General features: G+C 43.8%; 3 protein-coding genes across 6 annotated transcripts in view; 2 read left to right on the plus strand and 1 right to left on the minus strand.

The window, feature by feature from the left end:
* The window catches only part of LOC134862241 (sodium bicarbonate cotransporter 3-like), a 36,762-nt gene extending 30,974 nt beyond the window's left edge, over positions 1-5,788 (plus strand). For 3 of the 4 annotated variants that reach the window (XM_063880026.1, XM_063880023.1, XM_063880025.1), the window contains 8 exons: positions 1,137-1,298; positions 2,270-2,521; positions 2,629-2,697; positions 2,816-2,989; positions 3,070-3,201; positions 4,067-4,146; positions 4,243-4,344; positions 5,279-5,788. In XM_063880026.1, coding sequence (XP_063736096.1) covers positions 1,137-1,298; positions 2,270-2,521; positions 2,629-2,697; positions 2,816-2,989; positions 3,070-3,201; positions 4,067-4,146; positions 4,243-4,344; positions 5,279-5,360 — 1,053 coding nt within the window. In that variant the 3' untranslated portion in view covers positions 5,361-5,788. The other variant, XM_063880027.1, reaches the window with a different exon arrangement.
* A 2,093-nt stretch (positions 5,789-7,881) lies between these two features.
* Positions 7,882-12,333, minus strand: zgc:153896 (uncharacterized protein LOC569930 homolog). Its single transcript, XM_063880095.1, has 5 exons — positions 11,987-12,333; positions 10,593-10,738; positions 9,747-10,364; positions 8,183-8,405; positions 7,882-8,102 (listed from the first exon to the last, which is right to left on the minus strand). The coding sequence occupies exons 1-5, from the start codon at positions 12,234-12,236 to the stop codon at positions 8,035-8,037; spliced, it is 1,305 nt and encodes a 434-aa protein (XP_063736165.1). The 5' UTR covers positions 12,237-12,333; the 3' UTR covers positions 7,882-8,034.
* A 1,883-nt stretch (positions 12,334-14,216) lies between these two features.
* mrps12 (mitochondrial ribosomal protein S12) lies at positions 14,217-15,789 on the plus strand. The gene is made up of 3 exons (XM_063880165.1): positions 14,217-14,373; positions 15,104-15,154; positions 15,356-15,789. The coding sequence occupies exons 2-3, from the start codon at positions 15,106-15,108 to the stop codon at positions 15,724-15,726; spliced, it is 420 nt and encodes a 139-aa protein (XP_063736235.1). The 5' UTR covers positions 14,217-14,373; positions 15,104-15,105; the 3' UTR covers positions 15,727-15,789.
* The last annotated feature ends 553 nt before the right edge of the window (positions 15,790-16,342 follow it).

Genomic DNA, 16,342 nt, shown 5'->3' on the forward strand with positions numbered 1-16,342 from the left:
TTTTCATTTTACTTTCAGGGGTGAAAAAATGTGAAGCTTCTTTAAATAATCCTCAGTAAAAGCTTTGAATGTGTAGAAAAATAGACAGGACTTTATCCCGGCAGGATGCACTTCTAAAGGACGGAGATATAACATCAAATAAACCACATTTATTTCTAGATGTTACATCAGTGTTCCTGTGAGGGAACAGCTCAGAGGTCAGAGGGGAGCTTTCTCTCTCAGATTACACCGTGTACTCTACATGTGTACTGTACATGTGTACTGTACATGTGTACTCTACATGTGTACTGTACATGTGTACTCTACATGTGTACTCTACATGTGTTTTTCTGGGTCAGGTTCTTGTGTTATTACAGAGTTCAGCTGCAGGATGGGAACAGTTTTTAAAGAGAGACGCTGAAGCAGGAATGAGGAGATGTGTAATATTGAATCAGTAAAACATTTCATATCCTTACAGTACATTTATCTGCTTTTATCCAAAGAGACTCACAAGAAGTGCAAAAGAAATAGAGAACCAAAACCAGAACAACAAGGAGAGGTCAGATACAGTGACTTTAAACCAGTCCTACCATGGGTTAGTAACAAGGCCTACACTAACTCTATAAAGAGTGTAACTGCTAAGATGTAATGGAAGCAGCTTCCAGCGACGGACGGTCGGAGGGCGTTACAAAACCAGGAACACAAACAGACAGATGTTGTTTGTACTTAGATTTTCGTTCCTCCTCAATCTCTTAGGATAGAAATGTAACCCTTTAAGGGAAGGTTAGGAAACACTGATCACAGTAACCAAATGTGGATCAGTCCGCCGCTGGAAATAGTCCCATATTAATCCGCTCTCTGTTTATGAAACAGCATTCAGTTTGTTTTTCCCTTCAGTGATATTGCATTTTTAATATGGTCAAAGGTTGGGAACGAGGGTGTAGAGCACCAAATGTGGATCAGTCTCTGCAGAAAATAGACCCTCACAAGCGCAGATTTCCTTTATTTTTCTGGATAAAAAACCTCAATTAGACATAGTTTAAAAAACTCACCAAAACTTTTCCGACCATGAGACTCCATATCTGGGTGGTGTGGAAACATGTCAGGATAGTGTTTTTATTTTAGAATAAACGCCGCTGTTTTCCTTCTCTGCTCAGCCCACGTCCAGCTCTCGCGGCTGGCTGATCTCTCCTCTGGGGACGAACCCGTGGTGGACGCTGCTGGCGGCGGCGGTCCCCGCGCTGCTCTGCACCATCCTCATCTTCATGGACCAGCAGATCACCGCCGTCATTGTCAACAGGAAGGAGAACAAGCTGAAGGTCAGGAGCGTGTGTGCGTCTCTCTTTAGTGTCCCCTGGACTCCAGCTATGTGCGTCTGTCTTTAGTGTCCCCTGGTCTCCAGCTGTGTGCGTCTCTCTTTAGTGTCCCCTGGACTCCAGCTGTGTGCGTCTGTCTTTAGTGTCCCCTGGGCTCCAGCTGTGTGCGTCTCTCTTTAGTGTCCCCTGGGCTCCAGCTGTGTGCGTCTCTCTTTAGTGTCCCCTGGACTCCAGCTGTGTGCGTCTCTCTTTAGTGTCCCCTGGGCTCCAGCTGTGTGCGTCTCTCTTTAGTGTCCCCTGGTCTCCAGCCGTGTGCGTCTCTCTTTAGTGTCCCCTGGTCTCCAGCTGTGTGCGTCTCTCTTTAGTGTCCCCTGGTCTCCGGCTGTGTGCGTCTCTCTTTAGTGTCCCCTGGTCTCCAGCTGTGTGCGTCTCTCTTTAGTGTCCCCTGGTCTCCAGCTGTGTGCGTCTCTCTTTAGTGTCCCCTGGTCTCCGGCTGCGTGCGTCTCTCTTTAGTGTCCCCTGGTCTCCAGCTGTGTGCGTCTCTCTTTAGTGTCCCCTGGTCTCCAGCTGTGTGTGTCTCTCTTTAGTGTCCCCTGGTCTCCGGCTGTGTGCGTCTCTCTTTAGTGTCCCCTGGTCTCCAGCTGTGTGCGTCTCTCTTTAGTGTCCCCTGGTCTCCAGCTGTGTGCGTCTCTCTTTAGTGTCCCCTGGTCTCCGGCTGTGTGCGTCTCTCTTTAGTGTCCCCTGGTCTCCAGCTGTGTGCGTCTCTCTTTAGTGTCCCCTGGTCTCCGGCTGTGTGCGTCTCTCTTTAGTGTCCCCTGGTCTCCGGCTGTGTGCGTCTCTCTTTAGTGTCCCCTGGTCTCCGGCTGCGTGTTGTTTTTTTCTTAAACTTCTTTTGTCTGTATGCATGTCCGTCGTGTAAATATGAAATGTGAATATCACTGAGTAATGCGTGGGTTCCTGTGTTTGGGCTGCAGAAGGGCTGTGGCTATCACCTGGACCTGCTCATCGTGGCAGTGATGCTGGGCGTCTGCTCCATCATGGGCCTGCCGTGGTTCGTGGCGGCGACCGTGCTCTCCATCTCGCACGTCAACAGTCTGAAGCTGGAGTCGGGCTGCGCGGCGCCCGGAGAGCAGCCCAAGTTCCTGGGCATCAGAGAGCAGCGCGTCACCGGGTTCATGATCTTCTTCCTGATGGGCTGCTCCGTCTTCATGACCTCCGCCCTGAAGGTGAGCTCACACCTGTCAGAGATGGTTTCTGACACTTCACTAATACAGCACTTTGTCCGCTCTCCCTGCAGTATCAGCATGTGTTTGTTCCCTCTCTTCTGTCTTAGCTGATCCCCATGCCGGTCCTGTACGGAGTCTTCCTCTACATGGGAGTGTCCTCGCTCAAAGGCATCCAGGTCTGTGCGTCCTGCTGCATTACATCGCATCTAATCAGCAGCAATGAATGCTTTCAACCACGAAAGACTATCTGAAGAGGAAGAATCCATTTATTGTGTGTGTGTGTGTCTCCTACAGCTGTTTGACCGCATCAAGCTGTTCTGCATGCCGGCCAAACACCAGTCGGATCTGATCTACCTGCGCTACGTGCCGCTGTGGAAGGTGCACGTGTTCACCTGTGTGCAGCTCACCTGCCTCATCGTCCTCTGGGTCATCAAAGCCTCGGCCGCCGCCGTGGTCTTCCCCATGATGGTGAGAGGACACACTGCAGCAACGCTACTTTGACCTGAGCACAGTATCTGAGACCCTCTTCTGGTCTCCTCTCCCTGCAGGTCCTGGCTCTTGTGTTCATCCGGAAGCTTCTGGACTTCTGCTTCACGAAGAGAGAGCTGAGCTGGCTGGATGACCTGATCCCGGAGAGCAAGAAGAAAAAGGAGGACGACAAGAAGAAGAGGGAGAAGGAGGTGAGAAATAGTTCATCCACACCATTACTCCCATTACAAATGAGAAAGGATACCCTGTATATCTACCGAGGTCATGTATGATGCTTCTGAAGCCGACAGTTTATAATAACTCTCTGCCAGAAGGGACACGAAGGTCGCTTTTGAGGTTCAGAACAAGGTACTATATTTGAAAATGGTTTTGAGATTTTCTTTTTATTCAGAATTTGAGATTTTCAGAAAAAGTCAGAATTAGAGTTTTTTTCAGAAAGAGGTTTGAATTTTGAGACTTTCAAAATGAAGTCTGAATTGTTAGAATACTTTTTTCAAAATAAAGTCTGAATTTTTAGAATACTTTAAAATGTTGACTTTTAAAACATTTTGATTTTTTTCCTAAAAAAATCCAGATTTTATAAAAAGTAAACGTGCTTTTGGGAATAAAGTCAGAATTTTCAGAATATTAAGAAAAAAGACAGAATGCACAAATTCTTTCAGAAAAAAGTAAAACATTTAAGATTTTGAGAATTTCAAATGAAGTCAGACTTTATTGAATCCCCCCCCCCAAAAGAAAATCATAATTTGAGGTCTTGAGTAAAAAGCAGCATTGTAAACTAATTGATTCTCAGCTCCTCTGTCAGTGACTGCAGGAGAACATGAGACTGGTAAATCTGATCTGAGGACATGTTTAATACCTCTGGAGAGTCTGGAGGAGTAGATGCTCTGCTGTGAGGAGCTACAAGAAGAACCAGAACATGTGGGCCGGTCTGCAGACTGAAGCTCCTGTGGACACTTTAGAATAACTCTCACTGACTGAAGACTAGATGTCCCCAGTAATGACATATATACACTGTGTGTGTGTGTGTGTGTGTGTGTGTGTGTGTGTGTGAAGGATGCTGAGAGGATGATGGAGGAGGTGGAGGAAGATGCTCCGTACGACATCAGCTTCCCAATTCAATCCCTGAAGGGACGGTGAGTCTGACATCACTGCTATCCCTGTAGATACGCTGCAGCACAGATTATATATATTGTGTGTGTGTGTGTGTGTGTGTGTGTGTGTGTGCGCAGTGCGGACCCCTCTGAGGTGAACATCTCAGATGAAATGTCCAAGAGTGGCATCTGGAGGTCGATGAACTGTGACAGCGGCAGAGCTCTGAAACGCTGCAGCAGGTGAGAGACGGTTTAGTTTATATCATTTATTGTTCTCCTCTAATTCTCCTCCGTTTCATTATCCTCCAAAGCAGCTCTTTTTGCCCTAAAACAAATAAACTAATATTTGTTGAAGGTTGCTTTAATTAATTATGAAAGCAAAGATCAATAATAATATAAAGATAAGAACATCCAATAATAATCAAATAAACCAAAAGAGAAAACGAACATATTTGTATCAACATGAGGTAAAAATAATGAAATGATTCTAATAAGTTGAATATTTACTCAGTGGAGATAAAAGGTCTTTTGATTTACAGACACAAAAAATCCTCAAAGGCAGCTTTAATGTAACGCTCAGGAAGTGGAAACCCTCTGACCCGTGAGCCACATTTACGGACGGATGAATAAATCACGAACACGCCGACGCCTTCCAGTTGTTCGATGTTGGTTTTCAGACTACGAGTCGATCGATTGATTTCTACAAGTTGGAGCACTCAGCTAATTGTCAAAGTATAAAGGATATGCCCCCCCCCCCTTAACCTGTGCTTGTGTTATATTATACTTGTTAAACACAGTAGTATTTTATAAACCCAATGTCAAATAAATTCAGTCAATAAAACATTTCCTAACAAAAAGAAGCTCGGGGGCTTCAGTCTGAGGCTGCTGTTGTGAGGATGAGCTGCTGTCTGTCTCTGAAAGCATGTTCAATTATCAAGAATAATTCACCTACGTTCCGTTGATTCAACAAACTCAGGACTTTGAAGTATTTTCTAAATGTGACGTTTGAAGCTTCATTTGAAATCCTCAAAAGATGTCTTAAAGATATATTTTTTAAGATGTAAAAAACGATATTAAAACTATTGTGATCGATGTGCAAGACCCGTATTTATTCCTGAGGTAAAACTGAATTATCCTGACCCATAAGTTGAGTGAAGCTGCTGCTGTGTTGCAGTCAGGAGAAGCTGCCGAGCGTGCAGATCAGCGTGGAGAACGAGGACGGGCGCCGAGTCGTGGACGCTGAGACCTCGTTGTGATGCAGCGCCGGCCTCCGCCAGCAGGGAGCGCTGCAGGAGGAGAGAACCGCCGATCACTGAGGGGGAACAGCCAATCAGGCTTCAGCTCACCGTCGGTTAATTTTGTCATCGTTTTAAGATGAAACACGGAGAGCCCAGGAGCCGCCGCGCGGAGAAACAAGTCCCTCCGTTTGTTTGGTCAGGTTCCAGAAACCTGAGCGACCTTTTAATCATTGTTTTAACGAGGCTCCTCACCTCAGACCGCTTTAATTTAATCCATCGTGTGTGTGTGTGTGTGTGTGTGTGTGTGTGTGTGTGTGTGTGTGTGTGTGTGTGTGTGTGTGTGTGTGTGTGTGTGTGTGTGTGTGTGTGTGTGATCACTGTTGTGACTGAGTGACGTCCCTGCTCATGGAAATTTTAATAAATTCAGTTTGGTGACGACCGTAAAATCTGACGCTTTATTTATTAAAGTGAATTCTGATTCCGGGTTCGTGACAGAATCAGTTCACCTCATTCATGCAGAGCAGCACCACCCGCTTTGGGAAGGTAACACACACACTGTTGGCCATCAGGAGCAAAGCTGACCATTCTCCCTCTCAGTGGAGCCTGGTGACTTTAAACTCTTTGTGAATAAGGATTCATTTACTCAGAGATCTGTCGGTCGCTTCTTGGACCCGCGGCTGTCCTCCTCCGTTATCGTCCCGTGAGGGAATGCACTTTGAGCTCAGCTGTACGTTTATGATGCTGTGCAATCATTTAGCTCCACTATCTCTTAGAGCTGCCGTCAAGGTTGTTCGCTATGGGCTCATCGAGTCCTCTCAGGCTCGGGAAAAATAAGGACAGCAGAAAAGAAATCCTGATAGAAACACAGGAGTATATCAGTGTGTAGAGTCTCTACTTTAAAGAGTCCTCTCCTGCTGATGTTCAGGTGTATATCAGTATGTAGAGTCTCTACTTTAAAGAGTCCTCTCCTGCTGATGTTCAGGTGTATATCAGTATGTAGAGTCTCTACTTTAAAGAGTCCTCTCCTGCTGATGTTCAGGTGTATATCAGTATGTAGTGTCTCTACTTTAAAGAGTCCTCTCCTGCTGATGTTCAGGTGTATATCAGTATGTAGTGTCTCTACTTTAAAGAGTCCTCTCCTGCTGATGTTCAGGTGTATATCAGTATGTAGAGTCTCTACTTTAAAGAGTCCTGCTGATGTTCAGGTGTATATCAGTATGTAGAGTCTCTACTTTAAAGAGTCCTCTCCTGCTGATGTTCAGGTGTATATCAGTATGTAGTGTCTGTACTTTAAAGAGTCCTCTCCAGCTGATGTTCAGGTGTATATCAGTATGTAGAGTCTCTACTTTAAAGAGTCCTCTCCTGCTGATGTTCAGGTGTATATCAGTATGTAGTGTCTCTACTTTAAAGAGTCCTCTCCTGCTGATGTTCAGGTGTGTATCAGTATGTAGAGTCTCTACTTTAAAGAGTCCTCTCCTGCTGATGTTCAGGTGTATATCAGTATGTAGTGTCTCTACTTTAAAGAGTCCTCTCCTGCTGATGTTCAGGTGTATATCAGTATGTAGTGTCTCTACTTTAAAGAGTCCTCTCCTGCTGATGTTCAGGTGTATATCAGTATGTAGAGTCTCTACTTTAAAGAGTCCTCTCCTGCTGATGTTCAGGTGTATATCAGTATGTAGTGTCTCTACTTTAAAGAGTCCTCTCCTGCTGATGTTCAGGTGTATATCAGTATGTAGTGTCTCTACTTTAAAGAGTCCTCTCCTGCTGATGTTCAGGTGTATATCAGTATGTAGAGTCTCTACTTTAAAGAGTCCTCTCCTGCTGATGTTCAGGTGTATATCAGTATGTAGAGTCTCTACTTTAAAGAGTCCTCTCCTGCTGATGTTCAGGTGTATATCAGTATGTAGTGTCTCTACTTTAAAGAGTCCTCTCCTGCTGATGTTCAGGTGTGTATCAGTATGTAGAGTCTCTACTTTAAAGAGTCCTCTCCTGCTGATGTTCAGGTGTATATCAGTATGTAGTGTCTCTACTTTAAAGAGTCCTCTCCTGCTGATGTTCAGGTGTATATCAGTATGTAGAGTCTCTACTTTAAAGAGTCCTCTCCTGCTGATGTTCAGGTGTATATCAGTATGTAGAGTCTCTACTTTAAAGAGTCCTCTCCTGCTGATGTTCAGGTGTATATCAGTATGTAGAGTCTCTACTTTAAAGAGTCCTCTCCTGCTGATGTTCAGGTGTATATCAGTATGTAGTGTCTCTACTTTAAAGAGTCCTCTCCTGCTGATGTTCAGGTGTATATCAGTATGTAGAGTCTCTACTTTAAAGAGTCCTCTCCTGCTGATGTTCAGGTGTATATCAGTATGTAGTGTCTCTACTTTAAAGAGTCCTCTCCTGCTGATGTTCAGGTGTGTATCAGTATGTCGTGTCTCTACTTTAAAGAGTCCTCTCCTGCTGATGTTCAGGTGTATGCCAACTCTGTTGTGATTGATCGACCGATTAGTGATGTCACTATGTCACATTGCACATGATGCTTAAAGGAGTGTATTCTCAAAAGGAAAAGTCCTGATCCATAAATCTTAATGTTTATTTGAGAAATTTGCATAAAGCCGACATTCACACCCACAGTTATTAGATGCATCGCTATAAAGAGGACATCAATAAAATAGAAACAGAATGTTATTGTGTATAAATAATGTTAGAGCCGGGAGAGCGAGCAGAGCAGCGTCAGCAGCAGACCGACGGACACACCATTCCTCTGGGACCCTGCAACAGAAAGCACTGGAGATGTTTTCCTGCTCACGGATTTCTTCTGAATGGTGATTTTGATTTTGATAGTGACTGACCTCCATGCAGCAGCAGCTTCTCCGTGACGCTCAGAGAGCCGTTGTGCGGCGCCGGCTCGATCTGCAGCACTTTGCACATCAGAGGGTAGATGTGGATGCTGTCGAACGGCTCCGACAGGAAGTTCTTCTTGAAGTCGGGTCCCAAGGCCCAGAAGATCGTCTTCATGTCCATCTCGCCGTTATGGAAGCCGTGGTCGCCTTTATTCACGTACACGATTAACCTCTGGGGGAACAAAGTGTTATCACCACATCCTGACTTCAATACACATGTAGTTCTACACAGAGCTGCAGGGATGCTGTATTTCTGTGTTGGTCCCTGAAGGCAGCATCTCTGGTCCAATGGGACTCCTTGTGATTTTGGATTAGTTCAGCAGATAATCTCCACATATCAACACCTGTTCATGATTTCTGAAGTAACAACCTGACGTTAGGCTATAGAGGAACTACAGCACAGTCACATGACTTCATGTCTCCACCGCTAAGCTAACGGCGGCTAATGTTGGGCTATAAAGGAACTACAGCACGGTCACATGACTTCACGTCTCCACCGCTAAGCTAATGTTGGGCTATAAAGGAACTACAGCACGGTCACATGACTTCACGTCTCCACTGCTAAGCTAAAGGAGGCTAATGTTGGGCTATAGAGGAACTACAGCACGGTCACATGACTTCACGTCACCACCGCTAAGCTAAAGGAGGCTAATGTTGGGCTATAAAGGAACTACAGCACGGTCACATGACTTCACGCCTCCACCGCTAAGCTAAAGGCGGCTAATGTTGGGCTATAAAGGAACTACAGCACGGTCACATGACTTCACCTCACCAACGCTAAGCTAACGTCGGCTAATGTTGGGCTATAAAGGAACTACAGCACGGTCACATGACTTCACGTCTCCACTGCTAAGCTAAAGGAGGCTAATGTTGGGCTATAATGGAACTACAGCACGGTCACATGACTTCACCTCACCACCGCTAAGCTAAAGGAGGCTAATGTTGGGCTATAAAGGAACTACAGCATGGTCACATGACTTCACGTCTCCACCGCTAAGCTAAAGGAGGCTAATGTTGGGCTATAAAGGAACTACAGCACGGTCACATGACTTCACGTCTCCACTGCTAAGCTAAAGGAGGCTAATGTTGGGCTATAATGGAACTACAGCACGGTCACATGACTTCACCTCACCACCGCTAAGCTAAAGGAGGCTAATGTTGGGCTATAAAGGAACTACAGCACGGTCACATGACTTCACGTCTCCACTGCTAAGCTAAAGGAGGCTAATGTTGGGCTATAATGGAACTACAGCACGGTCACATGACTTCACCTCACCACCGCTAAGCTAAAGGAGGCTAATGTTGGGCTATAAAGGAACTACAGCATGGTCACATGACTTCACGTCTCCACCGCTAAGCTTATTTCAGACCAACAACCAAAAATGCATTCAGAAACCATTGGCCTCCAGACCAGGGGACAGGAAGTGAGGAAATGCTGCGGAGTTGTTTCACAAATTCAAAGAGGGTGATATCAGATGATAAAGCGGATCGGATTGGCGGTAAATGGACTTACGGAGTTCAGGTTGAATCCCAGATCGGCGACCACCACGATGGACGGCAGCCGCTCACTCTTGGCGAGATGGAAGTTCTCTGGGAACTCGTTCTTCTTGTACACCGTCAGATTGGGAGCCTTGGACAGAGCGTCAAACACGTCCTGCTCCCTCCCGGGCCGCGGCGTCAGGATGCCGAACCCGCCATAGTCAAGGATCTCGAAGCTGGCGAGCTGGATCAGGTTCAGGTACTTGTTGAGGACTATCTCCTCCACTTGCGGACGCTTCTTCACCGTGGTCATGCCGTGGTCGGAGGTGAGGATGACGTTCAGGCTGTCGCTCAGGTGCTGGCGGTCGATGGCCTCCCGCAGGTATCCGATGGTGCGGTCAATCTGCCGGATCATGGACTTCCTGTCGGGGTGGTCGGGGCCTTTGGCATGGCCCACCCGGTCCGGCTCTCCGAAGTACAGTGTGACCAGGTGGAAGTCCTCCTCGGAGAACCAGCTCAGCACTGTGTCGATGTTCTGCTTCCACTCGGTCTCGTTGGCGGGGCGCGTTTCCTCCACCACCACCCGGTTCACCGCCTGCCCGCTGTAGTTAGCGGCGCCGCCCGGGAAGTAGAAGGAGCCGGTCTTCAGACCCTGAAACACCGAGGAACATAGCGGACTGACTGAGCATTTCAACCTGGTTCAATATGAATGTATTTTAAAAATCTGGAAATAATAACATGTGTCAGCTGTTTCGATCTTCTCTCAAATCAAAATACTTTGTTACTTTTTCTTCCCCAATGATAAAACCTTTCCCACATATCTTGTCATTTAGATGCTGTAGCTCCTATTTTATTCCCGCTGACCAGCTGTGCGTCTCACCTGGTTCTGGGCTGTGATCCAGAGCGGCAGGACCCCGTTATCCCACCACTCAGACCGGGTCAGCGTCTGCCGGTGAGGGACCTTCAAGTTCGTCTTGGCGTCGAACATCATGTTGTGGACGACCTCGTGGTCCTCCACCCATCTGCCTGGAGAACAGGAAACAGCAGGTCAGACTTTTCAACATGAGGACTCATTTACAGAGAGGCTTTTATTCTGAAGGGTTTCCAGGAAACAGGAGGTCAGACTTTACAACATGAGGACTCATTTACAGAGAGGCTTTTATTCTGAAGGGTTTCCAGGAAACAGCAGGTCAGACTTTACAACATGAGGACTCATTTACAGAGAGGCTTTTATTCTGAAGGGTTTCCAGGAAACAGCAGGTCAGACTTTTCAACATGAGGACTCATTTACAGAGAGGCTTTTATTCTGAAGGGTTTGCAGGAAGCATCAGCCTGTGTCTCCCACACACACTGAGGCCTGCACAATAAAGGAGCAGCAGGTATATGAAGAGCTTCTCCCCCCCAGCTGTCACCTGGCTGAACTCTGAACAACAGTATTGATATTTGTATACTGGTTGATATCCATTCTGTGGACAGTGTGTATTATACTGTATCTTTTTATAGCTGGTTTATAGTCTTTCCCATTTCTGTACTGCTGTTAAATAATTGTTATACCTCCTTAAAGTGTTCATACTGTACATACATTCAGTTTGTTTGTATCTGTCACATGTGTATAAATATATTTATACATATTATATATATTTATATACTATATAATATATATTATATGTATTTATATAATATATATTATATATTATATGGTGTATAAATATATAATATATATATTATATGGTGTATAAATATATATTTATATACCATATAATATATATATATATTATATGTATTTATATAATATATATATATTATATATTATATAAATATATATATTATATATTTATACACCATATAATATATAATATATATAATATATATTTATACACCATATAATATATATATATATTATACATGAACAACTCTGCACTTTCTAAGTTGAAATAAAACAATATAAATCTATTTAAAGAAGTGCACCTTCATGTATGTGTTGATGTGCTAAAACACTAAGTTAATATATCAAATATTGCATTTTAAAATGTAAATAAAAATCATTTAAAATAAAGATAAAACAAAACATGGAATATTTATTTTAAAATTGTAGATATAAATAATACATTTTAAATATTAACATTAAAGATATAACTTAAAACAAATCACAACAAAGAAATGGATTAATAAATGTTGAAAGAACACGGAATAAATATGGAATATATTAATGTGCTTTATGTGAAAACAATAAATCCCAAATAAAAGACGTTATTATTGTGAACGGATTCTCACCGGAGACGGTGGTGAAGTGAGAGGGGGAGGTCATGGTGAGCATGGGGGGGGTGATGTACTTGGCACGGACCCCGTCCTTCCCCAGCTGGTCCAGGTGAGGGGTGTCCACGTCCTGGTCGTAGTCCCACCTGAAGCCGTCGAATGAAATCAGCAGCAGCCGGTTCCTCTGCCCGGATGCTGCCTTGCTCAGCGGCACGGCGGCAGCACTGCTGACCGAGAGCAGCAGGAAGAGCTGCAGCCTCCGGTCCATGCTGCACCTGTCTGTGTGAGGACACCTGTCTGTGTGAGGACACCTGTCTGTCTGAGGCTCACTTTTCTCTCTGCACACTGACGCACACCTGTCTGCACACAAACCTGTCTGAGGCTCACCTGTCTGTCTGTACACCTGTGTGGCTCCGCCTGCAATCACCTGTCTGTGGTGCTCTAACGCAACTGAGCACATTTACTGAAGAACCAAACTCAAATTATTCAAAATTTCCTTCAAATCTTTGATTATTACGAAAATATTTTGGGAAAATCTGTAAAACCTTAAAGTTTTACGTTTTTTAAAATCTAAAATATCTTTGATCTCTTATCATGACTTACTTTTTCAAAATATTGCTAAATATTCAGACTTTTTTCTTTACATTTTTAAATGTGTTCAATATTACAACTTTCAAAACATTTCTTTCATCTCAAAATACTAGATTTTTGTTCTTGAAATATTTACTTTTTTGTCCCTTTCTTGTTTCTTTTGAGATTAAGAAACATGTATTTAAAAATCTGGAAAAACCTCATTACATTTTTATAGTCAGTTTGATGTTAAATCGAGCTGAAAATCTTGACTTCAAAAAACATTTTGCATTTGAATTGTGATGGAGTATTTCCAGACCACAGAAGCTCAGAAGTACAGGATCAGAGTACCTGAGTGTGTTTAATGTGTAACTGTGATACAGATCAGCGGTGAAGGACGGGACCTTCCACTATCGGCAGGAAGCGATTCTATCATGGATCATCAGCACTCTGTGACCCGGCTGATAACAGGTATCACAACACCATGACGGGCCTAAACACTTCACTGGGCAGTCGATAATAATGAAGGATGTTTAAATCATACTGGGTCAATGAAACCGATTCTGATGGAGAGAGACTCTACAGGTGGTTAAAAACATGGGTATATATAATAGATATACGAAAAGTATATCAATCGTATACGGCAGCGTGCTTTGACAAAAATGTATATGTGTTGACTCAGCATTTCCCAATTATTAAATCATAAAAACCTCATATCTGTGTCTTAGTCCTAATCTGATTATACTAATATGATGATGATGGTTACACAACCGCCAGATCATGACTCAGGTGAAGGTCAGGTGTTTCAGTATTATAGAAGTCAGTGTTTTATTGATGCGAGTTAATGTTAAATATCGGCTTCAGAAAATGTGAATCACTGTTTATTAAAAAGAAAGATCTGGTTATGCAGTAGGTTTAAGATAAGATGCACCCTATTTTCTTTGCAGCAGCAATATAAATCAACAATTGTACCATAAAAACATCTCAGAATAGACAACAGAATTGATTTTGAGTCCTGATTCAAACACTGATGATTGCCCGTTCAAATGAACACTCCCAGATCAGAGATGGATGTATTCAGTGTCAGAAACAGACTGCGCTTATTAAGTCTAATACTCTTATGTAAAAGGAACATGCAACAAAATATGAGAAACAATCTATAACATGTAGGAAAAAAGAAAGTATAAAAATAGGCCTACTTACTGTACAGTAAAAAAGGGAATATCCTCTCAGGATCCCCAACAACAATCAAAACCACTCCAGAACCCTTTCTATTGTCCACATAGGCTATAATGCTTATTAAAGCAACGTATCCAACTGTGCACATTGCCCAACATCTGCAGGTTAGCATCCAGCAGTTTCTAGGCGCTGGGGACCCCTACTATACATTTCTAACATCAAACTTTGGAGTCCTCAACATGTCCGGGTTCACAGCAGGACTCTGAGCTGCAGACTGACTAAATAGGAGTGGAGAAAACGGGGTGGCTAGAGATTGGGGAGAAACAGCTTCAGGTTCAAATGGTTGTAAACAATAGAGGTTTAATTTCTAAAATCTCACATTTTGATTTTTTGTTTGTTTCTCCGTCTTCAGGCTTGTAGTTACACTCCGGTTCAGCAGGGGGCGGCACCTTTAAACGTTTCCTTTAAAAACGCCATTATAAAAACAGAAGAAGAAGATTTTTGACGGAATTACTTCCGGTGCATGATGTTCACGTTTTAATGTCCTTGGTGGATTTCTCCTTAAAAAATGCGATAAATATCCCTTAATACACACTTCGTTTTGTTCCTCCGGATATCTGACGGCAGCGGGAGTTTGCTCCGGATCCAGTGAGACGGTATGTGTCGCGAAAAACACAATAATACTAAGAAATAACCTCTGTTGTTTTCTGTTAGCATGAAGCTAACGTTAGCATGTGGACAGTGTTTTATAAGGAATGTGAAGCTTCTCTTTCTGAGGCTTTTACTCAAGTACAAGATCTGTGTACTTCTACTTTACTCAAGTACAAGATCTGAGTACTTCTACTTTACTCAAGTACAAGATGTACAAGACCTGAGTACTTCTACTTTACCCAAGAACAACATCTGAGTACTTCTACTTTTACTCAAGAACAAGATCTGAGTACTTCTACTTTACTCAAGTACAAGACCTGAGTACTTCTACTTTACTCAAGTACAAGATCTGAGTACTTCTACTTTACTCAAGTACAAGACCTGAGTACTTCTACTTTACTCAAGTACAAGACCTGAGTACTTCTACTTTACTCAAGTACAAGACCTGAGTACTTCTACTTTACTCAAGTACAAGATCTGAGTACTTCTACTTTTACTCCTTTACATGAAACTGTCAGCTACCAGTTAGCCTGACACATTATGATGTTCCAATAACTTTAGGGACCATGAAACTAATTTTACCTTGAAGAAAGATTTGCTCTAGCTATAGTATATGTATATTTACACTATGTTATTATTAGTGTACTTCCCCATCAGGTGAAGACAACACACAGGCTCAGCAGGCTGGTGTGTTTCTGTTCTCCTCAGTGGAATCTCTTCTGCTCTGTTTTCTAGGAATGTCTTTATTTTGGAGTGTGAGGCCGGCGCTGACGTCTCTGTTTCACGGTGAGTGGAAACAAGAGAATCCCTTAGTTCTTATCTCCAAATCCTGCAGGGCTGCAGCACACACTTCATAAGACTACGCCTGATGAGCGTATATGAACTGACAGGGAGCATGTAATGTTAAAAGTAATGAGGTGGGGGGCTTCCTGGTGATATGTCACCTGCTGTGTCTCCCTTTGTAATTTCAATGTTCCCTCCCTGCAGCATCCCAGCATGCATCTCTCTGGTCGGGTCGCACCATGGCCACTCTGAACCAGATGCACCGTCAGGGGAAACCCAAAGCTCCTCCTCCGTCCGTCGGCGCCACGTTCGGCCGGCCGCAGCTAAAGGCCGTGGTTCTGAAGACCATGATCCGGAAACCCAAGAAGCCCAACTCGGCCAACAGGAAGTGCGCTCGGGTGCGCCTCTCCAACGGGAAGGAGGTGGTGGTGTTCATCCCCGGGGAGGGCCACAACCTGCAGGAGCACAACGTGGTGCTGGTGGAGGGGGGGCGCACGCAGGACCTGCCTGGGGTCAAACTGAAGGTGGTGCGGGGGAAATATGACTGTGCTCACGTGGTGAAGAAGACGCACTGATGAGTGTGTGTGTGTGTTATAAGTGTGTGTGATGTTGTGTAATAAATGAAGTGCCCATGAGAATCCGGATGCTGCTTTGGATGCAGAGAAACACTGCGAGGCTGGAAGAATGTGCACACAACCTTTCATGGTTCTATTATTTTACCTGTAAGATCTCAGAAAATATAGAAACATGTCTACTAGATCTGCAATCATGAAGTAAGTTTTCATGCAAAAATGCAGATTTTATTCTTTCCAATGTGAAGCTTTTCTCCGTTTCATGTCACATTAAAGTGAACCTGGTTGGCCACATAAACACCATACTGTTGATTTAGACAATAATCTGTAGAAACAAATACATGAAATGATGTTTTAGGTTCAGGTCTAAATTTCAGGGTAGGATAAAACTAATCTAACAAAGGGAAAAAGTCTTACAAATAAATACGACTTGTGCTCACGTGGTGAAGAACACACACTTCAAAATAGCATCCAGAAGAGGGCCATGTTTATACCCCAGTTGGTGCATTTTCGTGAGTTTCTGGGACTCAAAACAGACTTTTTGATCCTAAATATGTCAGAAATAGATCTTTATGGAGTGAAACAAAGAGATATACCTCTGTAAAAACCTTTTACTCTA

This window comes from Eleginops maclovinus, chromosome 3 (assembly GCF_036324505.1).
Source record: "Eleginops maclovinus isolate JMC-PN-2008 ecotype Puerto Natales chromosome 3, JC_Emac_rtc_rv5, whole genome shotgun sequence".
Taxonomy (NCBI): domain Eukaryota; kingdom Metazoa; phylum Chordata; class Actinopteri; order Perciformes; family Eleginopidae; genus Eleginops; species Eleginops maclovinus.